Below are 26,700 nucleotides of genomic sequence, written 5' to 3' on the forward strand. Positions count from 1 at the left end.
TGTATTATTTCCCTGCAGTCTATGTCTATGAAGATACATTTTCTTTCTTTCTTACGAAGTTTGGATCACAGTATATGTACATCTGTGTTCCTGTTACTCTGTTCTTGGAAAGATTCCCAAGGGTTAAATTACTTGGTCAAAGAGTAGTAACTGTTTGAGGGATCTTCATAAATTCATACACATCTTTTGAGAAAGTCTTTGCTGATACATAACACCACCAGGAGTGAAAGAGAACACTTATCTCCCAGGATCCCCACATGCACAGAATGTGATCATCACTTCAAAAATCCCTAAATTTCACTTCTTTTATTATTCCTGAAGCTGAATTTTTTTTCATCTCCCGTTGGCCATGTGTGTTTCTCATTTTGCACATTGTTTGTCAGGAATGCTTTGAGCTGCAAGTAAGAGAAAAATTGGACTTACAAGGATGGAAACAAATAGAGTTTTTTCCTAAGTCTGTAGGAATTGGCTTTCAAGTGTTGGTTTGGAAGCACAATAGCATCAAGGACAATATTTCTGCTAATCTCAGAGCCTTGCACTCATAGTGGCAAGATGGTTCCCCAGACCAATGAGAAAGGAAGAAAAATGAGGCAGCAATATCTCTCCCTTCCTTCCAAAAACTCTCACCATGAAGATGTCTGCTTATGTCTCATTGAAGGGGACTATGACACATGACCACCTGAACCACCAAAGGAGCTAGAAAAGACAGCCTCTATAATGGAAGTGAGCAAGAATGAAGGAGGCTTGCAAATAGATTTTGGGTTGGCCAACAGGCATGATCTTGTCTTCTGTGCATTTTCACCAGAAGCTTCTTCCTTATGACATGTAACATACCAACCAGCCTTTCTGGTACACCTTTGAAGAAGCATAAATTATCATTAAATAAATAAAAGCATTGATAATCACTTTGGCCCATGTTCCATAGTCTGACTGTGTGATAATCAGCTGGATCACAAACCCATATCTGCATTTTCAAGGCAGACTCCATATGACTCTGTAACTCATCGGAAGCTATGGTTTCTGATTCAAATATCTAAATGCATTTGCCATGGTTTTCTGATGAAAGACACCTCTTATGAGATGGCAGTTGAATTCACTGTTCTCATGACCACATCCAGTGGGAAGAGGAGAAAGGGAACAGGTGAAAGGCAAAAAGAACAATTTCTTGTGATCAGGAGGGAGCTACTTCTCTGTGCCCTAAGCTTTACCCACAGCTTCTTCAATAGCAAGAAAGCCTAGGTAAGTGACTTTTCTTTAGCTCAGGCATTGTGGCCCCAGGCCATGAAGGTTCTGTTGAAAAGAAAGGTGAAAACACAATATCGAGTGGGCAGCTGGCCTTAACGCCCATACAACTGCTGCAAACACATACAACTATACCTACCACCAAAATCTTTCTTATTTATAAATTGAATTTTTAGGGGATGCCTCAGTGGCCTAGTGGTTGACTGTCTGTCTTCCTTTTAGGGCACAATCCTGGGGCCCTCGGATTGAGTCCTGCATCGGCCTCCTCGCAGGGAACCTGCTTCTCCCTCTGCCTGTGTCTCTGCCTCTCTCTTGTCTCTCATGAATAAGGAATTAAAATATTTTTAAAAATGAATTTGTAATCTATGCTTTCAAATTATTTTAATGCAAAGGGTAACATGAATACAAACTTTTAGATACTAACTTATCACCTATACACCATCACCTTCCTAAGGAGCCAGCTGGAGGTATTTGATGGGCACCCATCACTAATTGAGTAGTCACCCAAAGCAGTAGGAGCTGAGAATCATAAAACAGAGATGCATTTCAGAGAATTCTAAAATGCTAGAACTGAAAAATGGCCCTAGGGATACCCCAACCAACTTTTTAATTTTAAAGACTAAAATGCCAAAGCCTAAAGAGCTTTTAAGGTCCCCAGACCTCTCCTTCCAATTTCCATTGTTATGTTACATTAAACAATGCAATTTGCTTATGTTCTTTCTTCCTATGTTGGGCTAGACTTGTCCTAGAAATAAATAAATATTAAAAAAAATACTATGGGGCATTTATGTATGTGTTTAATGCTCAACCAACCTAAAGATCACAAAATAGGAAAAAATAAGATCAAAATAAAATATTCTTCCACTTTACCATCTACCTACACCCCCACTACCCAGGGTCAAACCCAAGGTCTTCAATGTCTACCTCTGCATACTTTTTCTCCATCTCTTTTTCTTTTTCTTTTTCTTTTTTTAGGTATGTTGGCATTTATATATATTTTTTAAATTTTTTATGTTGGCACTTTAAAAAAAAGGTTTTATTTTAATTCTAGTTAGTTAACATACAGTGTTATATTAGCTTCAGGCGTACAAAATATAATGATTCAACACCTCCATACATCATCCACCAGCTCTTAATGTAAAGCTCTTTCTACCCCCATGGTGGTGCTTGTCATGTGCAAGGAGAATGAAAAAGAATTTATAGAAACTTTGACTTCCAGTCATCACTTCTCAATATTCCCTGCACACTCACACGGTCAACCAAAAGCATGTGTACCGACAGTTCACACTCTCCCACACCCCTCCCCAGGGTCCTCAAAATTATTTAGAAGAGGCTGGATTGAAAGCTGTTTATGATTTTGGTTTTTGTTTCTAGATCCATTTTAAAGAAGGCAGCTTGAGGGAACAATTGGCTAAACTTCTCACCTGAATTAAAAGTTGAGAAATGCGATGAGTGGCCTCAAGGAACCATTCAAGTACAGACATACCAAAAAATATTCAAGCACAGCCTCATTCTCAGGAGGAGGAAAAGGCCACAGAGATATTTAGCCCAAGAAATCCTGAGTTGATCTAACTTATATATTTCAGACAGAGAAATAACTTTACTCCCACAACCATGCTTCATGAATTTGCGATGCAGATTATAAATGATGCAAGGAGAGAACAGATTCCTATTTCCTAGTGTTAACTTTTCAAAAAGGACATGATCACCTAAGGGTTCCAAAGGAGATTCCCTATCTCCACATTAATATCTGTTGTACTGTTGTTTCTGAAGTTGTAAGATGTTTAAAGTCATTACTATTCATCATCATCACTGGTTAAAGTCATTACTATTCATCCTCATCACCGTCACCATCATGATCATCATTATGGTCATCATAGTAAAGCAACATTTCTTGAGTAACTGCTTTTCTTTAAGGCAAACTTAATCTTGCTGGAGCAAAGTCTTCCTGGGCTGAGATTGTTGGGCTTGATGCCATGAATTTTCTCCTGGCTGAACTTGTAGGTAGGTCACTCAGCTGATGCACATGTTCTACCTTCGCTAAACAGGGGCCTTGATTGCTCAGTTTAAGTGTGCACGTCTTTTTGGCTTTTACGGAAGGAGTGATGTGTTTTCTACGGCATTTTCTATGTCATTCATTGAACTGGCCACTGTAGATTACTACCCTACACACTCCTGACAATGTATATCCCATGGATAGGCCAAAAGGACCATAAGCAAATTCATTCAAGAAGAACTAAGGAATTCTCTGATGGCACCAGTCACACACCAGAGTTGTCGATTTCAACAGTGATTCGAGTGTATAAGTAACTGTAGCTATAGCAAATCACATAGTACTTTATAAGTCACACATCAATCAAAGGGATGACTTCTCTATATTTGGTAGCTACCCACATGGTTGTATTCACACCCAACCTGAATAGGACTGACTGTATAACCAAGACGCTACTGTAGAAGTGACTGTGTGCCTTTCAAGTCTAGATCACAAGACTTGGCAGATTCTATCCTGCTGTCTTGTGTCACTCCGGCAGAAGGCTGCTGTGTCATGAGGACATCTCATCAGGACTAGGAAGAGGTTTGTGAAGACTAGAATTGCCAATAATCAGCACAGACTTACAGACCACAGGGTAAGCTGCTTTTGAAGCTGACCCTCCAATTTCTATCTCTCAGGGGACAGCAGTCTTGGCCAACATGACTGAAATCTCATGAGACCCTGAACCAGAACTTCCCAGCTAAGCCACTTCTGAATTCCCAACCTGCAGCAACTTTTGGATAATAAATATTTATAGTTTTAAGCCTTAAAATTTGAGATCATTTGTTATTCATCAATAGGTAATCCAGAGCAGCCTGGTGGCTCAGCGGTTTAGCGCCGCCTTCAGCCCAGGGTATGATCCTGGAGACCTGGGATCCAGTCCCACATCAGGCTCCCTGCATGGAGCCTGCTTCTCCCTCTGCCTGTGCCTCTCTCCCTCTCTCTCTGTGGATCTCTCATTAATAAATAAAAATATTTTTTTAAATTTTTTAAAAATAGGTAATCCATCTTAGTGCATGAACACAGGTAAGATGTATCCTCTACATCCATGTCACTAAATCGGAAAGAACATTCAGAGGTGGAAAATTTGAATCCTGTTAGGCAAAAAGACAAAACAGGCCTTGTGGAAGAATGGAATTGACGTTTCATGGGAATCTCACTTATGACTTTGCTTGGTTTAGTCCACCTCTGACACACATAAACAGCAGATGAGCAAATGGGGCCTCCAGTGGCCACGTGCTAGTGCAAAAGTCCACAAAGGTGGTGAATGGCAGAGCTCAGATTCAAACCCAATTCTGTCTGCCTTCAAATCCATGCTTTTTCCCTGTTTGAAGACAAAACCTTCTTCCAACATCAATGAAACCTAAGGTGTCCATTGTTTTATTCCCTCTTCTCATTCCAGAGAAGGTTTGCATTACACATCTTTTGTCAGAAATGTGTTCTGTGCCATATGAAGTGGGCCATCGCATTCACATTGCAAAGCACATTATCTCCAATATGATCTATTGAGTGTACATTTCAATTTGCTTCTATACTGTGCCTCCTTTGGGGGCACCCTGTATCTTTTGGGCAAGGATAAGACAAAACCAACAAAGAAACATGAATTACTAATGGGGGATAATTCCTACTATCATCTCAGATGTATCAGCTAATAGAAAATTGATCTGAGCTACAAAAGGCTGTAGCCTAGAAGACATCAGACCATCGAGGGCAGGTCCCAGGGTCTAGAATTGGGAGAAGGGTTTTCTCACATATGGCAACAATGCCAGTGTATGACAATTCTTTACCTTTGTTTCACCCTCAGTTTTAATATCTGTGGAATGGCAACAATGTGTTCACTGGATATTGCCTAAGACCTACTCATGCATTCTGTGTTATATGAGCACAGATAACCGCCCCCCCCCCACACACACACACACTCATACACACATGGCAGGGCTTGGACAGGAAGCAAAAGAAAGAAAAGACCATGTCATTGATATTTGTTATTTATCTTTCAAGCACTCGTTGCTGCCTCTTTGAGTAGTAATTCCTAATTTGTCTATTGCAAATCTACCCTTCTTCCACTAGTAGTCCATGGATCCTGGGTGAGACTGCACTCTCAGTTCTAGGAGTAGAGGATATAGTCCAGGCTTGGCCAATCAAAGCATCACAATCCTACATCCTTAATCCTAAAGTAAGGGAGAGGCACATGACCTAAAGTAATCTAGCTAGAAGGAATGTCAGAACATCAGTAGGAGCTTCTCCTTTCCAACGGAATAAGTCTAGAAGACTGTTGGCTTAGCTGGAGTTGCCTAAGGCACCTTGCCACCACTGACAAAGGTGGGGAAAAGAACAGAGAGAGAGAGACTAGGTCCTGGTGATTTACTGGAGTCTCTAGGCCAGTGGTTCTAAGTAGTAATTCTCTTCTACATGGTATTTTGGTTTGGGTTTCTGCGCAAAACAGATTATGAGGTAAGATTCCTCATACAAGTAATTTATTTGGGAAGTGATCCCAAGAAAGACCAATGAGGAAGTGGGATAGAGAGATAAGAAGGAAAGGAAGCCAACAAAGGTTATTGCAATAAGCAGAAAAAAAGGCCCCCCAAAGATGCCTGAATCCTGGAATCTGTGAGTACTTTGGGTTTACAAGGTAAAAGGGAATGAAAGTCTGCAGATGGAATTGTTTGTCAACCAGATGACCCTCAGATAAGGAGAGTATCCTGCATTATCCTGTTTGGTCCAATGTAATCCCAAGGGTTTTTAAAAAGACAAGAGGGAGACAGAAGAGAGAACCAAAGAGATGACGACATGGGAAAAACTCAGCCTTTTCAGACAGACTTTGAGAGCCCATTGTTATTGGCTTTGAAGGTGGAGCAAGGAGTCACAAGCCAACAAATGTGAACAGTCTCTGGAAGATGGAAAAGGCAAGGAAATGGATCCTTACTTAGAGCCTCCAGAATGGAATGCACCCTGCTGGCACCTTGATCTTTAGCCCATTTGACTTCCAAAGTCCAAAACTGTAAGGAAATGGATATATGTTGTTTTAATCACTAAGGCATGGTGATTCTTTACTGCAGCCATAGCAAACAAATACAAGGGCATTCCAAGTTGACTACCATGTAGACAGTAGGAGCTCAGTACCCCTGGGGAGCACTGGGAGACAGTGCAGAGCATGCCTCCAGGTTGTCCCAAGTAAGGGTGAGGAGCTGGAGTATTCACCACCAATTTGCATCCACCAGGGCAAATGCTCTAGCATTCCCAGGTATCCCATGTATGCTTTGTCACCTGACTACCACCCCACAGGCAGAGAGTCGCAGGCATTCACAACAAGCAGCCTTTTGTGTGCAGATGTGATGTCTAAGGGCACCAACAACAACTGCAATAAGCAGTTTCTGGAGAGAAATGGTGTGTGTGTGTGTGTGTGTGTGTGTGTGTGTAGAAGTGGATTTTAGTTGTCATAATCATCGGGGATTCCTATTCCTATTTCCTGGTTGTAGTCAGGCTTGGGATGATCCTGCACAACCAACATGGTGGAAGTGCCCCCACCCCACCCCCTTAAGAAATACTGGCTGAGACCAAAGCACTTCTAGTCCTGGACTGTTTGCTCAGACTCACTTATGTACTTCCTTCCTTCTGGAGCTAGCCTGAAAGGAGTTAGTCCAGTGACCCTCAAGTGATACACAATATAGATGACAGAGACATATAGAAAGGTCTAGATATTGCTTTTGGTAAAAATGTCCAACAATAACTTTCTGAAGAAACAAAAAATAATTCACAACAGCCAGGACCAAATTTCCATTCATTCTTCACACTTTTCTGCGCGGTGTTGAAAGGAGCATAAAATCAGCCCAACCCAGTTAGAACATTCTGTCATGAAGTCACAGAGACACATTCCAAGAGGCAGGAAAAGGTGATTGCAACGTGCTTTCTCCTCCCCAAAGGCGTATGTGCCACAAACATGTTGATGTTCAAAGATCGAAACAAGAGCCTGAACAACCTGCTTCCTAAAGTCTAACACCCCTGTCAACAAACAACACACAGGTAAGCAAGCAAGATTGAGAAAATGTGTAAAAGGAAGGAAGGAAATATATCCTTTTCTTGTCTTTCTTTAAAATACCCTGTGGAGTTCTTTCACCAGATGAAATTTTGGTTGGCCTTCCTTTTGCATTCTGGAATGGAAAGCCACATCACTAGCACATGTTTCAGACATAGGTCACTCTGGAAGAGAGGGACAGAGAGAAAAAATCTGCAAGCGGAGGGACAGGCCCAGAGCGGCCCATACATTAGTTCTCTCAGACAAGCACCCATGCCAGCCTGTCAGCCTACTTCCTGTATCCGTTTCCTGGGCACCCAGAACAAATGACCGTAAACTAGAGGGCTTAACACGATAGAAATGTACCCTCTTGTAGTTCTAGAGGCCAAAAGTCTGACATTATGGTGTCACAGGGCTATACTCCCTCTGAAGACTCTGGGGAGGGTCCTTCCTGTTCCTTCCACCTTCTGGGGATTGCCAGAAGTTCCTTCATGTTCCTTCACTCCAATCCCTACCTCTGTCATCTCATGACATGCTCTAATGCATCTGTATCCATGTCCAAATGTCCCTTTTCCTATAAGGAGGGCAGTTCTTGGATGAGGACCCACCCTAACCCAGGACAGCCTTATCTTAATATGATTACATCTGCAATGACTCACTTCCAAATAAGATCATTTTCACAGGAACTGGGGATTAGAGCTTCAGTTGGTGGACACGCTTCCATGCATAACACCTCCTCAAACCACACTGTAGAAACGACTCTTGGTCATGCATCTCAGACATAAGAAATATTCAGAATTCTATTTGAAATGTCAAATGACTGAGAAGTGGTGTAGGAATAGCAAAAGGTCCACCCTCAACATCATGTCCACACAACACTATATTACCCTGGGTCTTGTGGCCTCGATGGGCACATGGCCATTCTTAGAAGAATGACCTCTATGGATGTACAACAGATTCAGGAAAGGAATACGCCTATAGTTGTGCTTTCATCAGGTTGTGCACCTGGGAGTCGGAGAAGCTCCTCTTGTCCAAGCCTAGGCAGTCTTCATCTGGCTGGGATGTCTTGGACATCTCTTCTACGCTTTCTGCCTCTGAGTGGACCATGAGCCCGCTGGCCCGAGAATACTTCCTTCCTTCCATGCTCAGCCCTGCAGGCTGGGCCATCAGCTGCATTCCAACTGGGTTTGGCAGGAAACTGATGGAAATATGAGGTTAACCATATTAAATCACCAATACTTAACCATTTTGTGCCTTCTAAGGTAATTTCATATCAACTTTGAGGCATTCCTGTTTTGTTGATTGGACCCCCATTGATATACTGATTGAGGCTGGCTACACAATAATCAACCTTGCTGAGAGATTAGCCAGCAAAACTGTAAGTCACTTCCAAGGCCAGAAGAAGCAGAAACCATCCATTTCCAGTTCAGCATATCATTATCTGGGTATATTGTTTCACCAGTAAAGGAAGTATCAGTCCAATTTATAAGAATTTCCAATAATGGTTTTTAGTCAATAATGCCCACTAATAAAAATACAATAAATGTCTTGAGCTTGTGGAAAAGTGAACTGTTATGATTTTATTTTAAACACCAGGGTTTAACCTTTAAATTAATGTATCCATCTTCAAAGCTGTCTCTTCAAAAGACTGTGACGTTTCCCAGGTTAGCATGCAGGGATCAGAGTACCTCTCAAGAACCTAACATGGCTTTTCAGAGCCACTTTTTTTATTTATATAGTAGTTTCACTCACCTTGATAATTCACCTTATTCATCAAATGAATCAGTAACTGACTTCTGGTTTTCTTGAAAGATTGAGCTCATCCTTCCATGGCACGAGGGGCCACCATTTATTATATTCCAAACAAGGTCTGAAAAGTATCTAGACTTGCTTTAAGTTTCATATGAGTAAATGTGTAAACTCACACAATAACGACTTAGAAGCGATTCATTTTTACTTCGAAATTTAAGTTCTAATAGACTGATTTGTTTTTAAAGCACCTGGATTTTATGGTCCCATCTATTTGTGGCAAAACCTCCCTATTTTTCCCAAAGGAATAGCAAATCTCATTCAGGTCAAGAAGCTTAAAAGCACAATGCTGATCTAGCCCAGCTTCAGAGGAACCAAAATCCACTTTTACCACAGAGGACTTTATGCTGCCTAAATGCTGCCTAATTTATGCCTAAATACTGCCTTAATGGCTTTCTAGTGACTGTTACAGAGACTGAAACACACATGGTTAGTGTCCCAGCTCTAGGTTGTCCTGTACCCAGAGTTCCTGCTGAATGGTGCAGGTGTATAATGATGAAGTGGCCTAGCAACCCTTTGGGATCCACTACCTTGTATTATTTTGCCTGGATATACCATAGGAGGTAGAGAGAAAGAGCCTATTTAAAGGGATGTGGAACAAGGACTGTCTCAAAAAAAGTAGAGGAGGTAAAGGGCTAGGTGTTGAGGTATAAGGAAGGTAAAAGGCAGAATAAGGACCTGATTCCACTGTTGGGTCCTGTAATGCAGGGAGCAGAGGGCTTTGGACAGCTTGGGGACCATTAGGTAGTACTCAGGCAAGGAAGCAAGGTAACTGTGGGTATTACAAGAGAAAGGAATTATAGGAATTAGAGCTTCTAGAATTCTGAGAGTTACTAAGGAAGCTAAAGTCTAGAAGTAGGAGGAGGATCAGTGTTGGAGACCCCAACCCATGAGCTTGGGAGCCAAGCACATCTAGTTGCCAAAATGAGACCACAAAGGTAGAGTTTGGGGACAGGAACACTCCTGATTCTTTGTAGCTGTCATCTCTGAAAGCATACAGCCAAGAGCCCCAAGAAGGCCACTGGTCAGGATTGGAAGAGTGGAGAAGGAAGGGAGGAGATGAGCTAAAGCCCCTATGACCTCCATGTCTATCCACTACCATATCTAGAGGACCCGAAGATCTTCAGAAAGTAACAGCCACCATGTTGCAGGCTTTCAAATATCACAAACTTCTCTTTTGGCTAACTCCAACTAAGAACCAGACAGGATCATTCAACTGTAGGTTTCAATGAGCCATTTTATAGAAACATATCATCATTAGAATGATTGGAGAGTAGATTCGTTAGATTATTGATCAGAAAGAGTCACTCTCCACTTTTATGAGAAGGATGAAGAATATTTCCCTAGCACTTGGCTTTATTTGTGTGCCTTGCTTTAGCCCGCAGAATGCGGCAAGAGATGGTGAGCCAGTTCTGTGCCTAGGTCTGAAGAGTCTTCATATGTTTCCACTCATCCTCTTTGCCTCTGTCATTGGCACAAGACTTCAGACCATTAGGCTGGACTGTTGGCCCCTAGGGAGGATGAGGGACACATTGAGCAGAGATGAACCACCCCCAGCGGAGCCAATCATAGATGGGCTAATCACTAGCTGAACCCCAGAGGTGTGGATAAACCTGGCCCAAATCATCAGACCAGCCTTGACAAACTCAGCCTGAGTTGGCTGACGGCAACCATCTCCTGGCTACATGAGTTAAATAAATGCTTATCATTGTATGCCACCAAGATCTTGTGATTGTGTCTTACACAGCTTTGCTTTGGCCACAAGAAATCAAAACTGAAATTGGCACCAGAAGTGGAGCGCTTTTCTACTAAAACCCCAAGATATGTTGAATTGCCTTGGGGAATCAATGGCAGGAAATTGAGAAACTTAAGGAAGCTGAGAAAATGGTGAGAAAGAGGCTGGGACAATGTTACAGAATAAGACAGAAAATGCACCTAAAGAACATATGAATCTAGGCAGAGATCTCCAGGCAAAATACCAATAGTGTTTTTTAGCAACATATGATGAAAAGTACTTCAGGAAAGAGAAGGGCTCAGAAAAGAAATGGCCAGTCTGCAAGCAGAACTTGGAGGAAACACAAGACTTTAGAACTTGTTGAGTTAGAAAATAGAACTGTTTCTCCTTTCTAGCCTTTCCTATCAGCAAAATGTTTTCAAATTAGGATACAGTTGGGAGACAGTGATCAGTTCCAGAGCACTTCCACCATGACCTGGCCTCAGAGTAGAGACCAAATCCAGCTTCTGGCCATAAGATCATTGGAAGAACTAATGTGGGGTAGAGTGTGTGGGCCGGAGCGTGCTCTTTCAGTTGAACATAAAGACTTTAAGGAACCATAAGGGTGAGATGTGAGAGCAGCCTGATATGCCTACAACAGCAGGGAGTCCAGTGAGAGAGGAATATTTCAAAATGAGGTACGAGTGTGGCTTTTGGTACATGGAGTAGACTGGAACCAAATATGTAAAAAACACACTTTTTTAGGGAACTGTATAGGCAAAATGCTGGCAGTCAGGGTTAAAAGATTTTGTTTAAAATACAAAATGCAAAATAAATAAATAAATAAATAAATAAATAAATAAATAAAATAAAATAAAATAAAATAAAATAAAATACAAAATGCTGGGCTTCTATATTAGGGCCCCAGAGAAACAGAACCAATAGAGTCTCTTGATAGATGGATGGATAGATAGATATAGATAGATAGATAGATAGATAGATAGATAATCTATAGATGATAATCCATACGTGATAGTTGATAGATGATAGATAGGGAGAGAGAGGGATTTATTTTGAGGAACTGGCTCACGGACTGTGGAAGCCAAGAGTCCAACACTATCACTGCCCTCACCATCTTCACCACCTTGAAAAATGGTAACTCTGATCTACCAGTTGCTCAGGTCAAAATCTTGTAGTGTCCTCATTCCTCCTTTTCTTTCACTTCTTGCATCCAATCCATCAGCAAATTCCCTTGACTCTTCCTTTAAAATGTCTCCAGAATCCAAAAATATATTTCATGGCTCTCCCCCTGGCTTCCAGCCACCATCATCCCTGAGCCCTGACTGTGGCATCCTGAGTGTCCTCCTGCCTCTCCTCTGACCGTCAGACACGCCAGTCTCCACACCATAGCCAGAGACTTCCAGAACAAGTGAGATCATACCATGATTCCCATATCCCCCAGAATAGAACTTACAGGGGATTTGAATTAAGCCCTACCAAAGGCCCGCTTGCTTGTCCCACTCTCACCATGTTGGCTTTTGTAGTAGGTGCAGCCAGAGCCCACTCCCGTCTCCTCAGCACTCACCTTCCCTCCACCTGGGATAGCCTTCCTGCTATAAGATCTTGTCACTCCCGGCTTGAGCACCTTCCCTGGTGCATGGGGCCCACACTCAGAGAAAGCCACTGTGCTGGAAAGCAGCTCCCATCTAATGATGAACCAGACTGGGAAGGTTGACACCCCACTTTCCTCCCCGCCAGGAGAACAACAGTGAGGCTTCTTAGACACACTCCCTGTGGTCCTGAGTAGCATCGCAGCACAGTGGTCCACAGTGAGAGCTCGCTCACTAGTTCCCCTGGCATGGGCTCCCTTCTCCTCCCTCCCTCACTTTGTCACTCCTTTGTCTGGGCTTCCTGGATCTCTTCCCAAGTAGTCAGCCTGCACTGGAATCCTTGTCTCAGAATCTGTTTCTGGGATTATCCAACCTTGTAAGCTTCCTTACTGTTCCTTAAGTGAGCCAGGCCTACCTCAGGGCCCTTGCACTGACTTCACTCCAGGCTGATATTCTTCACACAGCTGGGTTGGCTCACTTCCACACTCAGGTGTCCACTCAAATGTTACCCAAAACAACTCTAACAAGCCCACCTTCCCATCTTTTCTTTCATTTTTCCTCTTAAGACTTTAATCCCCAAGTTTAATTGCTGTCAGTTTTCCCACTAATGCACAGCTCCATGAGAGTAGACATTACTCGCACTGTTCGCTTCTGTACTGCAGCACGCCCAGCACAGACTGTGCCTGGCACAAAGTAGGTGCTCAGGAAACATCAGTCGAATTAGTATTGGTTTTTCCATTTAACAGAGAATGATAATAGCTAACAGTGCTTTCTATGGGTCAAGACTTATATACACTGACTATTAACTCTCCGGACATGTACTCTTACTATCCTACCTTCACAGTGGAAGAAACTGAGGCAGAGAAACTAAGGTGTCACTCAAGTAGTCTAGTTCTGGAGTCCACGGTCTATAGTACTTTCCTTTTTTCCTCAAATCCCAGAAATGCCTGTAATCTAACACGAGGCAAAAACCTGATCAGACCACGAACTCTACATTTTGTTCCATGTTTGGAATTTCACTTTGTTTCTCCCAACTATAAGAAAAAAATACATATTTATTGTGGGAAATTTGGAAGCTCAGGAAAAAATATAAAGAATTTTAAATCACCTAGGAACACTATTCACATGTGGTTGTTTTTACTAGACTTTCTTCATGCAAATGTATGTCTCAAATACTTAACGCAAAATTGGTATCACGCAATGTAGACATTTTGCCTTACTTTTTACAATTTTAAAATTATATTGTGAACATTTATTGTGCTAATATCCTTTGAAAACATGGCCTGTAATGTCTGCATAATATTCCATTGAAAAACTGCCTTAATTTATTTAGAAATGCTCTTACTCTCAAACATCTAGCTTGTCTCAAAATTTTTTGGAGTACATGTGATGTGCATAAATCTGTCTCCATCACTGGAAATATCCTTAGGACCTTTTCCTATGGGCAGAATGGCTGGGTCAGAGAGCATTCATGTGGCTAATAAAGCGTGTGATTCATGCTTCCAAACGCTGCTCCCAAAAGGTTTAGCTAATATTTACTCCCACCAGGGTAGATAAAGCCCCAGAACTCCACTGCTAGAGGTTTCTTGGCTCAATCGTGCTGCCCTCCCAATGCACTCAAAATCCTGATTTTACAGATGAGGAAAGAAGGCCCAGATCAGCTGGATGTCTTGCCCAAGATCAGTGACAACAAAAAATGACAGCTCCTCAGAAATAAGAGAAGACAGATCAAGAGCCAGGTGACACCCACCTGGCAGAGATACTCCAGCCTGGGATGTCACCTCCCCACCTCCCAGCTCCCGGCCACCCACAGACTCTCTTGCAAAGCAACACAACATACTGCATCTTCAGTGATTCCAGAAACTACACCTCTTGGAAACTGCCAGAACATTTCCAAATCATGGTCAAATTATGATTTCTCTCAACCACACAGTCACCAAATGACCCATGTGATGAGGAATTTGCTATTCACTGCAGACAAGATCCAACACCAATAAAATGTTCTGGCCTGAAGCTGTTCAAAGGAAGGCCTCTGTTTTTAAATCTAAAATAAAAATAATAATAAATTTGACAGCTGTCAGCAAGTCATAGGTAAACCAAAAATACAGGTCTTTGTCTCTGGTCTTCCTCTAAAACAAGACAAGATTTCTGTTGTCTGCAATGATTTGGGTCACATCAGTAGGAACGTAACTAGCTTTAGATCTGAGTTAAAGCTGTCACTCGTATTTATGTCACCATTCCGAAGCCAGGGCTGCAGAGTAAAATATTCCCCACTTGTCCTTTTAGAACTTGGAGTTTCTGGTTTCATTTTCCAAAGACTTATCAAAAACGACCATTAAAAAAATAGCAACTTAGCCCATGATTCATTAATTGTATTTTCTCCATCCACTTTGAAAAAAGATAGATATAATACAGATTTTATAATGTAAGGTTCCATCCTTTTTTAATTTAATTTAACTTTTTTAGGATTTTATTCATTCATTCATGAGAGACACAGAGAGAAGGTAGAGACACAAGCAGGCTCCTTGCAGGGATCCTGACGTAGGACTCGATCCCAGAACTCTGGAATCACGCCCTGGGTCAAAGGCAGAGACACTCAGCTGCCGAGCCACCTAGGCAGCCCTTAATTTGATTTATAATACAGATTTTATAATGTAAGATTCATTCTTTTTTAATTTGATTTTAATCTCAATAAGGGCACCAATTGTTTTGTCTTGTGAAAAAAAATTAAAAGATAAAATAAATAAATAAATAAAATTTTAAAAGAGCACCAAAATTCCATAAGCAAACACATGGTCTTGAAGAGCCTGGAGAGGTCTCTAGAATTCATCTTTTCTTAGGTATATTAGATCTTTTATTTTTAATCATGTGTATAAAATTAATTTTTAATCTTGTGTTTTTAAATTTTATATAATTTTTCAGTTCAAATGAAAGTTGATCTCCATTGCAAACACCCTAGATGAGCCCAATGTCCTGTTCACATGTTATCCTCAATACACCCACCCCACCTGGTGTCCAACACCTGATTGATCCTCTTTACCCATTTCTCCAGCAAAAGAAAACCTCCCCCGGATGTGAAGTGGTTTACTCTGGTTTTATATAATGAGACTGACAGAGGCAGCCCTGAGACCCCCTTTCTGAGTCTAAACCCCCTGCTGGTCTCCCCACCCAGAGGAAGAGGCTGGCTAATTACCCACCAGCCAGGCCTCATTCCAGTTGCCTGCAGGTCTGTTATGTCACCTCCAAGTGCCAGTTAGGACAGTATTGAGAATATCCTTAACTTTAATGCAGTTTCAGACCTGTGGGGTTTGGTCATGAACTTCTATCAGTAAAATATTTCTTAACCCACACTCTCAATACTTTTCAAAATACTCACTTGTAAATGATATACAACTGTTCTCATAACTGTATGTGCAAAATAAAAATGTTGAAGCTTGAGATTTAAAATAAGTATGAACAGAACTCTTAATTTTTTCTTTGAACACCCCAGGGGGTCAGCTCACATAGCAGGTACATCTGTACACACACACACACACACACACACACACACACACCTGCACTGGGGTGAACACATGCTTTTAAGAACCTTCCATGGGACAACTGGGTGGCTCAGCGGTTGACGTCTGCCTTTGGCTCAGGGTGTGATCCCGGGGATCCCAGTCCCACATCAGGCTTCCTGCAGGGAAACTGCTTCTCCCTCTGCCTGTGTCTTTGCCTCTCCCTCTGTCTCTCGTAAATAAATAAACAAAATCTTTAAAAAAGAAAAAAAAAAGGAACCTTCCAATCCCGTCTATTCTGACTCCAGCCCATAGAATCTAAACTGTACCTGAGCCATGGAGGGGCCAGGATGCCAAGATTTCATGCAGGGGTGAGCTCTTTCAACTTTAAACGGATCCTGCCATAGACAGAATGCTGAAAAAAAAAGAAAAAGAAAAAAAAGCAAGGAAAGAGTGTTTCCCTCACAGTCCTGCTCTTGTGTTTTTATATCACCAAAGCGTATCATATCCAACGCATTTATAAAGAATGTAATGTATAGGATTTATTTTTTGGTTGCGAGTACAGGATGGTTCCCCCTCTCAATTTCCCTAGATCCAAGTTATTGCGAGAGGAACGTGTCTATTTATTCACAAGAAAAATGCCTGCATCAGTAAGCGAGACCATCCATCGCAGCCACTTTACAGAAAACGGGTAAGGGTGGGGATTGTGCAGAAACTCGACGTTGCACCTGGCCGGGTTCCAGACGCCGCTCCCCGACCGGCCGAGGTCGTTCCCGTGTTGGCCAGGCGGTGGCGCTCGAGGCAAGTGGTGCCGCTCCCGGGTCCCGCACGCCGCATCTCCAAGCAGGTGGCTCGGAGAGGGGACTTGACACAGGTTCCGGAACACCGTGCTGGGGACGAAGCTTCTGGAAGCCGCCAGGTGAGTCTGCGCCGCGGAGGAGACTGGGCCCGGCACACAGAAGCGGCCGACAGGCGGGGGGCGCCGCCGGGAGCCGCCCGGCCTCGGGATGCGCGGGCGCCCGGGATAGAGACCCGCGGCAGGTGCAGCGCCGGCTGGGCGGGAGGGGAGGCAGGTGCCCGGGGGCTCGGGGGGGGGGGGGCGGGCCAGGGTCCGGCCCAGCGTGCAGGCTGAGGCCCGCTCCCCGAAAACCCGAACCCCAGCCTCATTTAGATTCAACCTTTCAGCCTGAACCCCGCAGGTCCTTTCAGATTTAAAAATTGATTTTTTGAAGATTGAAAAGCAGCCTTTTCGAGTCCCACTAGTTCTCCTTCCATATGCAAACGAATCCAAGGTGAACGGTTTTTCCTGGTGTCCTATTACTGCACAAAATTACGGTTGGCTTTTCTTTTCTTTTTTTTTTTTTTCCCCCAAGGGACCAAAATGTTTTATTGAATACACTCAGCCTCCTCATACATCCTTTTTTAAAAAATAATAAATTTAATTTTTATTGGTGTTCAATTTGCCAACATACAGAATAACACCCAGTGCTCATCCCGTCAAGTGCCCCCCTCAGTGCCCGCCACCCAGTCACCCCCACCCCCCGCCCTCCTCCCCTTCCACCACCCCTAGTTCGTTTCCCAGAGTTAGGAGTCTTCCATGTTCTGTCTCCCTTTCTGATATTTCCTACCCATTTCTTCTTCCTTCCCCTCTATTCCCTTTCACTATTATTTATATTCCCCAAATGAATGAGACCATATAATGTTTGTCCTTCTCCGATTGACTTATTTCACTGAGTTGGCTTTTTGTAGTGAAAGATCATCTGGTCCTTCCAATCACTGTTTAAATACAGGTAACTATCATCTCTATTTAAATAAACCCGAAAAAAATAAATAAAATAAAATAAAATAAAACAAGATAAGATAGATAAGATAAAATATAAAATAAAATAATAAAATAAAATATAAAATAAAATAAAATAATTAAAATAAAAGATAAGATTAAATAAATAAATAAAATAAGATATAAGATAAAATAAATAAATAAAATGAGATATAAGATAAGATAAGATAAAATAAAATAAAATAAAATAAAGTAAAATAAAATAAGACCATGTAGGCAAAAGTTCAATTTCAGGAAGGAAGTTCTTCTGAAAGCCAGGCTACGTACATTTTGCTTAAGTCTGCATATTTTTCAAAAACAGACTTCTAAAAGGAAGTGTTCTGTGAACCCGAAATTAAAGGCAAGTGCTTCCTCTTTTCAATAAGACAAGATGTATTCTGGATCCCTGCCCTTTGTAAGAATTAAACTCTCTAGAGAGGTACACCTTTGGGTTCATTTCCAATTTCTAAATAACTTCTCATAGGAGTCACCGTTATAAAAAAAACCTCATTTGGTTTGGGGAATGACAAGGACTGTGGCTCACAATGGTGCTCAAAGAAAAGAATGAGCAAAAGCCAGCATCTGCCAGGGCAGTCATGTTGGTGCAAGGCTGAGCCGCGTACCAAATGCAGCAGAATAGCACACCCCTCTTCCAGTCACGCTCAGGTCAAGTTGAAGACAGACTGAAGTGGAAGAAAGAGCCTGATCATCTGGCACGCCATTGCCTATTTTTCTGTTTTATTTTGTACCAGTTCGTGGACAGTTCCCTGTGAACTTCATAACAGGCTCTCTGCTTTCGGAGCACCCACGACCTATAGGATGGCACACGGTGCTCCTTTCTTTCCCCTTGACTATATATGCACGTGGCTTCTCTCCCCTCACTCAGCTCTATTATGGCCCCGAGAGTGTGTATGGAGATGTCGGATCCTTATCTATTATTCGCTCAATTTGGACAAAATAGGGGGAAAGGGAAGTAGTGGCTCAGCTGTGTCCTGGATGGCTGATTGGAAAACACCTACGCAGAAAAGACAGTGAGTGTTCTTCTCTTTTTTCCAGCTGCATGCATCCTTCCCAACAGATGTGCGCTTTGGCAAGGTAGACCTTTGTTCTGTAAAAAAAGCAGTGCTTATTTGAAAAAAAATGTAGTCCTGCTCTCCAAAGTTATACCTTAACCCACTTTAAAATAGGATGGGAAGCAACCCACTGATACTTTGCTCCGGCTCTAAATGAGAGAGCAGAAAACCAAATGCCTAACTGGTTCATTATGGGAAAGCCCATCCAAGCTCTGTATTCCGAAAAACTATCCACTGACCACCATTTACTTGACCTTTCCATTGTCTTCCCAATAAACGGCAAAGAAAGGAGAGCAGCAGGAGAGCATTCCCGATCAAACACCCAGAATGAAGGGCCTGCATAAGAAGACTGGGTAGGTGAAGCAATCAGGAAGTAATTTCCTGGGTTCAAACCCCCTCTCTGCAAATTGCTAGACTAGTGACCATGGGCAAGTCATTACCACTTCAGTGTCTCAGTTTTCTGATCTGTTCAATAGGCATGAAAAGAGAAGCACCTCTTCAGGTGGCTGCGCCGTGTGAGTTAACGCGTGCAACGTGCGGGAGGTTGGTTGGTTCTGCCCTGAGAACGTGAAAAGTGCTCCATACATTTACCTTGCTATTATTCCTCAGCCCTCATCACTCTTTCCCAACACCCTGATAAAAAGGCGTCGTTACCATTGTGTTTTAACAGTCCTGCATCTAACACATCATGCGCTGTAGGGTTTCAGAAATGCATGTGATTTTATTAGCAGAGAGGGGGAAAGGGCTCTCTGGTTTAGAGGCAGCTCCATAGAATGAGGGTAGAACTAAGTTTGGTTTTTTTTTAAGTGTTTTGATGTCTTTAGAAACAGGGTAAGTATCTAAAAATCGGGAAATAAGATAATTATGGGAGGGGCACAGAGAGTTGACAAATAATTTAAATAATATAAATAAATGTTCCTGATGGTTAAGTGAGGCAAAGGTAGGAACCTTTCTATAAACGGTACACTCTCAAAACAGGTCATAAAATGGGTAGGAAAAGAAAAGGTGGAATGTGTTGGAAAATGGGAGACTTTTATTTTCTTCTCCAGACCTTTCCAGCTCGCCAAACTGCGGCAAGATTAGTTGAGCACTTACTTTGTGCAAAGCACAGCTCAAAGCGTTTAAACATTTATTCCCCACAAAAGCCATTTTTACTTACATGGCACTAGTGTTCCCATTTTACAGATGAGAAAACAAGGAAGAGTGAGAATAACCCACTGGCTCACGGCCACACCCCTAGTCACTGGGGGAGATGGGATCCTAACACGGGCTTCTGGCTGCAGAACATCCTTAATCATCAGGGTACCCTGTCTCTTTGTGTATATATCACCTTGAAATCAGGGGGGAAGGTCATTTTTTAAAGAATTTAACGTTGTCGGGGTGTCTACGTGGCTCAGTGGGTTAAGCATCTGCCTCCGATTCAGGTCATGATCCCAGGGTCCTGGGATGGAGCCCCACATCAGGCTCCCTGCTGAGCAAGGACTCTGCTACTCTCTCTCTCTCTCTCTCTCTCTCTCCCTCTGCCGAGCCTCCCCACAGTGCATCCTCTCTCTCTTTTTCTCTCTCTCAAATAAATAAAATCTTTTTAAAAAAGAATTTAATGTTGTCATATAAATAATTTGACAAAATATGGTGTTCACATGAGAATACATTCCTCAAACATAGTATGGATTTAGTCTTTATATAGCCCCAGATAGGATCTGAAAGATACTAAATTTGTACAGCTTATTTTGACTTTTCTAAAATACTCTTTCTCAAAAAATTAAAAAATAAAATACTCTTTCTTTCAAATATCCCTGTTGAAAATGCCTTTTTAGAAATACAAATACAAATTCCCCCTCTAAATAAACATAACTACTATATTATTAAATCTACTTTTAAAAGCATTTTTGAGGGGCATCTGGGTGGCTCTGTGGATGAGCATCTGCTTTTGGCTCAGGGCATGATCCCAGGATCCTGGGATGAGTCCTGAATTGGGATCCCCACAGGGAGCCTACTTCTCCCTCTGCCTGTGTCTCTGCCTCTCTGTGTGTGTCTTTCATGAATAAATTTTAAAAATCTTTTTTTAAAAAATGAAAAATAAAACCATATTTGAGCAGGGGATATCTTGGAATATTTTTTTGCCATTTGGATCTAGAGAAGACAATTAGCAACTGAGCAGGAAGTGGGGACTGACTCCCACTTATGTAAGAATCAGAAGTCTTCATAAAATTCTACACTTGATTTTGTTTTGTGTCTTCTTTGAGCACCAACATTAAGGATTTGAAAACAGAAAGGTGAAAAACAAGATATTTCTTCTTCGTTTAAAAAATACTTTCTGGTTTAGGGGGCAGCCCCAGTGGCTTAGCGGTTTAATGCCGCCTTCGGCCTGGGGCGTGATCCTGGGGTCCCGGGATCGAGTCCCACGTCGGGCTCCCTGCATGGAGCCTGCTTCTCCCTCTGCCTGTGTCTCTGCCTCTCTCTCTCTCTCTCTCTCTCTCTCTCTCTCTGTGTCTCTCATGAATAAATAAATAAAATCTTTAAAAAAATACTTTCTGGTTTATTTCTTAAATGCAGCACACCTCTGTCCTTTAAAAAGGGGGTTGCTGCTCTGAGACCCCGGTATGATGGCAGGTTACAATGGCCATGGTCATAGACCTCCAATAACTGATATTCTAGTGTTTCCATTCAACAGATATCTACTGGATGTCTTCCACTGCCCCAGCCACAGTTCTAAGATTTAATAGCATTTGGCAAACCATTTTTGAAATGTCTGCTCAGTCCAGAAGTCTGAGGTTATTTAAAAAAAAAAAAGTCTACAGATGTTTGGCTTTCAGAAAAGAGGCCATCAGGGATATGTTGAGCCATCCAACATCAACCCTGGACCATATTTCCCTTCAAAGAAGTAAACAAGGAACATGAAGAATTCTCCTTGAAAGTCTTGGTGGACCATGAAAAAGATGAACAAGGGCTTGCATGATGTTTTGGGAGGTGGAGCCTAGCAACTGAGTTTATGGAAGGTTCTGGGAAAGCCTTTCCCAGTTAGTGTGCCAGCAGTAAACCTAAAATAAACAGCATCCCTCAAGCAAGGAATTTTTGAGAATTAAAGCTTGAGCATGTCTTTGAAAGCAGGACATACCCTCATTGACTCAAATAGGACCTTGACATAAAACCGTGCCCTCTTGGCTTTCTTCTTCCTGTTTGCCTATTTATTTAATCAAATTACACTGGCCATCCTGCAACTGCATATTATAGTGGTTTCTAAAAGGAAACCATTGGAGTTCATTCCATTTGCATCAATGAAAGGTTTCTTTCCCTTAAAATTGACTTCCCTGTAGCCTTTAAAATGACACCAAGGGGTGGCTTTTGTCTCCCAGCCTTACCAGGAAGTATGGAAAGAGAACAATTGCCTTCTCTCTTATAAGCAGCCTGCACAGAAGGGTCCTCCCACATACATTGTAAAATACGCCTGTTCTGCAGATCAAAAATGATTGTGCGTGATGAAGTCTTTTCTTTCTTTTTCTTTTCAGATGTAACATGAAAACTGCAACAAACTTGAGGACAATTTGTGTCTAAGAAAGAGTTTTTAGAAAGTGAGTCTAGACCCCAAGAAACGATGAATCACAGGCTGCTGGGACCTGACTCTCAACGCTCAAGGTGGCCCGTGACCAGTGCTTCCCACACTGGGTGATAAGGAGGAAGGAACACTTTTCACCTCTCAGGCTTCTAGTCCACACCTGAGAGAGAGACCAGTTGAACCACAGTCTCCCAGGGGCTCCTTCTTGTCCTCACTTTGTAGTTCTAGAACAATGGGATGGTGTCAGGAGGCCAGGAAGGCTGCCTTTCTCCCCTGAGTGTGCCGGATGCCAGGAAAGACCTGCTTCATTTCCACCCTAGGAACTGAGCCGGAAACCCTGGATGCCTCTGCTCAGGGCTTTCCTAGATCGTCCTGGGCCAACACACCCTCTCTGAGGGGTGGGACTCCAAGCCCCCAGTCCCTAACAGCTCAACTTCCCTCTAGCATTTTCAGCACCTCCTTAGAGTCTCCTGGCCACAGGAGAAAGAACCAACATTGATCCACAAAGGCAATGAGGATGGGGAATGAGTGATGACTATCTCATAATGGTCATTATGAGATGACTCCTCCCAGCAAGGTGATGAAGGCTGGTCAACCATCTGATCAACCGCCAAATATTTCCGAGCCTATTTGTTATGTGACTGGTGCTGTGTGGCCTGATTCTCCAGCAGGGGACAAAGCAGAGCTAAGCCCTGCACCCATGGAGGGGACTCTGAAGCAGGAAACAGTCAGGAAGGCAAGGGAACAACCAAATTAATAGAGTGCTTTCACATTTGGAGGGCCCCAAGGAGGAAAAGGGAATGCATTGGGAATGTGTGAGGAGTGGCCTCAAAGGGAGGGGGAGGGGAGCAGCCAGTCTGAGATGGGGAGGAGCTGGGGAGGAGCCCACACTGGGGGGTCAGGGTGCAGGCCCAGGGCCACAGAAAGCCAGGGGAGTCTCAGACTAGGACTGGACACAGGTGACATCCCCAGGCAGGCAGGGCCAAGGCCTGCTGAGGCTCGGACACCAGACAGCAAGTGTGGGTTCATTCCGAGTGCTGCTCTACCTGTGATATCTGTCACCTTCCCTGCCACATCAGCCACTTGTGCTTTAAGTCTCATCTTTCATTGTAGCGCTGAAGGGTTTGGCCTCCACAATATAAACTCGAGGTAGCAGTCACTTGAGGAAGCTGGGGGGAGGAAGGGGAAAGGGAGGATCTTTCCCAGCTGCCCTGCCTCATTTATGTAAAAAAAGAATGTGGCTCCAAGCTCTCCTCTGATTACGAGAGCTTTAGGGAAATCAGTTGTCAACTTCCCCTGAATTGTTGGGTTTATAAAGGGCAGTATTTCCCCAAGTGTGGACAGTGGGTATTTTGAGAGATGTCCCAGAGCGTGTTGTATGGAGAGATTTGGCAATAGGGGATTAGGGAAAATTAAGTTGATTTCTTGACCACAGGACTTGCCAGTAAACAAAGCCTCTTGATTTTCCTACTTGGAGATTTGATGCCTAATTATATTGGTTTGAAAGACCAAACACACAATATCAGTTCATCTGTCTTCATCCTACGAAACCAAAAGTATTGATTGCCATTTGTCTTCTTGCCAGTGGACTCAATATTTAATCAGTGTGTCCGATGTGGACCTTACTTGCCTCAGGTTGCTGAAGCAGAAAGCCTTTAGTAAGGAGCTAACGCAGAAGGCTGGAGGCTGATGCGTCGTCATCATACCTGTGCCCTGTCTTGCGTGTCACCTACACACATCACTGATTCCAGCAGGAACCCTGTGCTGCTGCACACACACTCCGGTGGGACATGACTTCCAAAATGGTGCCTGCGCATAGGAAATGTTCAGTAAATGTTAGTTTCTGTTTTATTGAAGAAATACGTACTAAGTTCCTTACAAATATCACTTCATTTAAGACTCATGACATTCCCTGGGGGAGTTTCGAGGACCAGCACATCTTACAGTTGAGGAACCAGGGACAGAAGGAGATGAGTCATGTTTAGGCCGTGGTGCTGACATTCTCTGTTCTATTCCCAAACATTGTTAAAGATCCACAACATTTCTCCACCTGGATAGGCCTTACATTGCTTTTGTTTCTCTCCCTCTTTATGAGCAAAGTTCTGGAAGGGCATTTAACACAGCCCTGGACTTCCTCCCTCCCCAGTCGTTCCTTCTGGTCCCCAAGATCCATGCATTGCTCTTCCCCTCAGCCCTCAGCCTCCCAGGGGTCTCCCCATCCACCACCCACCCCTGAGGACCATCTCTCCCTTGGGCTTCTGTTAGCCCATTCAGGCTGCCATAACACAATACCAGGGACTGAGGGGCTTATACAACAGTTATTTATTTATTCCATCTTATTTCTGGAGGCTAAAAGTGCAAGATCAAGGTCCTGGCAAATTCCTCACCTGGCCTTTCATCCGTATGTGCATAGAGTGATCTCTCTCTCTTTCAGAGCTCTTCTTTCTCTTTAAGGACACCAGTCCTATTGGATTAGGATCTCACCCCAATGACCTCATTTGACCTTACTTACCTCCCTGAAGGCCCTAATACAATCAAGTTGGAGGTTAGGGCTTCAACAAAGGAATTTTGAGAGGAACACGATTCAGTCCATAATAGGCACGATGGTCCGATGGAAAGCCAGAGCTTTGGACTCAGAACTAGGCCCAGTTCAACACTGGGTTCTGTCCTTGGCACTGCTGTTAGATTCATTTACCCAATTAAATCAGTCTGATTGACTAACCACGTAAAAAACAGTCCTTTGTTTCCTTTTTCCCCATTTAGCAAACATTTTACCAAGAAAATAGAAATGGTACTTGTGTGCATTATTTCACACTGCCGCCCTGCCAACCTAAGACCCATAGGGGCAGACTCTATGAGGAGGCTTGTCTATCTATTGTTGTGGACCTTTCCTGATTCCCTAGTGAAAGTACTTAGTCCCAGGAACCAGCCACAGTTGGCCACCAATGGCATCCTCATTAGCACCTGCTTTGATTCCCTGGTGGTTCTGGACTCCTATAAGCTCTGTGCAGCCCACAATTGGGGACAAGGGACCAAGAGGACACTCCTCTGGACCCTGCTGTCCCTGGAGGGAAGTAAAAGCTGGGGCAAATGGCCATGCAGATATAGTGCCCAGGCAGCATCTTGAAGGCTGGAAGTGCCTTGAGAGTGAGGTTCCTATAGCTAAAACCTCCCCACTGCAAAAAGATCCATCTTCCCCCCACAGCAAGAATTTGCTTCTTTTCCTTGTTTCTCCCTTTATTTGGCATGTAGCATAACATCTTTCAAAGATGTCACAAAAATAGCTGTTCAATATGTCACTCCAGGACATGAGTTGTTTGGTGGGACACACATTTCCGGAACCCATTGCAAGGTTATAGGTCAGCCGCTTCACTATCATTGCCACCAAAGCAGATGGATTTTGGAACGAAGCTGCTTCCTGGCAATGGAGGATTGATCCCAGCCTTCAGAGTGCGAGGCTTCAGCTGCATCCGGACTCATCCTGGGATGGGGTCATGAGTCTTTCTGAGCGTCTGACTGGGTCAGGCCCCATCACATTCCTCACCTCCCAAAGACCTGACCCACTGAGGCAGGCGAGCATTCAAGCATTTTCCTGGCCCATCCTGAGAAAGCTAACAAGCACCCCCCACCACCACCACCACCATTTGAATCCCAGTGTTCCTAATGTGCAAGCAAGCTTTTCACAGAAAAGCATTACAATCTTGTAATTAAATTAGGTGCTTGTGGGAAACAGCACAATTAAAACCAGAAAATAATTTAGAAAGATTAAGCCCATTAGGGCAGGGCATTTCTTATTTAGTGGAGAGGAAATAGAATTAGGTGAACTAACTTATTAAAAACACCTACACAGATATCTGAACATCTCCCCAGTGCACTGAATCGCCTGGCTCCGTATGAGGCAGACAGATTCCACTTCCTTTCCTTCCAAATCAAATTAGAAAGCCGAACTCAATGATTCCCCAGGAGAAATATTTACACCTTAAAGCAGATTGAAAGAAATTTAATCTGAAGCTGCCCGGAAATTATTGCAGAACTAAGTTATTTTCATCATTTTAAGGGTGGTAAGCTCTTGATTTTGTGACAAGGAGATCCGTTCTATCACCTAAATTCTATAAAGCTTGAAATAAACAAGAGGGTAGAAATCTACTTCTCAGGACCCAAAGAGAAAAGTTCTTATGAGCATGATGGTATATGAGGACAAGTAGAGATATGAACTGAACTGTGCAATAAACAGTTTAACTATAATATTGGCTAATGTGTGTGTCTGCGTCACTGTAGATATAGGAAAGGTTACCAGGCAGATATCCTCAGAGTTTTGTGACTAGAGAAATAT

The 26,700-nt window shown here is 43.0% G+C and overlaps 1 protein-coding gene and 1 long non-coding RNA gene across 4 annotated transcripts; one reads left to right on the forward strand and one right to left on the reverse strand.

Annotated features, from left to right (window-relative positions):
• LOC144301961 (uncharacterized) lies at positions 1-9,871 on the reverse strand. The gene is made up of 3 exons (XR_013368896.1): positions 9,042-9,871; positions 8,295-8,487; positions 1-395 (listed from the first exon to the last, which is right to left on the reverse strand). It is a non-coding gene; the product is annotated as an uncharacterized LOC144301961 (long non-coding RNA).
• Positions 7,141-26,612, forward strand: LOC144301960 (uncharacterized). 3 transcript variants are annotated; one of them, XM_077879215.1, is made up of 4 exons: positions 7,141-7,297; positions 10,846-10,985; positions 16,512-16,838; positions 22,321-26,612. In XM_077879215.1, exons 2-4 carry the CDS (start codon positions 10,983-10,985, stop codon positions 22,324-22,326), a joined length of 336 nt encoding a protein of 111 aa, XP_077735341.1. In that variant the 5' UTR covers positions 7,141-7,297; positions 10,846-10,982; the 3' UTR covers positions 22,327-26,612. The 3 variants fall into 3 exon arrangements, 1 of the variants encoding a protein (XP_077735341.1); XR_013368895.1 differs by lacking the exon at positions 10,846-10,985; XR_013368894.1 differs by lacking the exons at positions 10,846-10,985; positions 16,512-16,838; positions 22,321-26,612 and adding an exon at positions 14,060-14,493.
• Positions 26,613-26,700: the final 88 nt, after the last annotated feature.

This window comes from Canis aureus, chromosome 30 (genome assembly GCF_053574225.1).
Source record: "Canis aureus isolate CA01 chromosome 30, VMU_Caureus_v.1.0, whole genome shotgun sequence".
Lineage (NCBI taxonomy): Eukaryota > Metazoa > Chordata > Mammalia > Carnivora > Canidae > Canis > Canis aureus.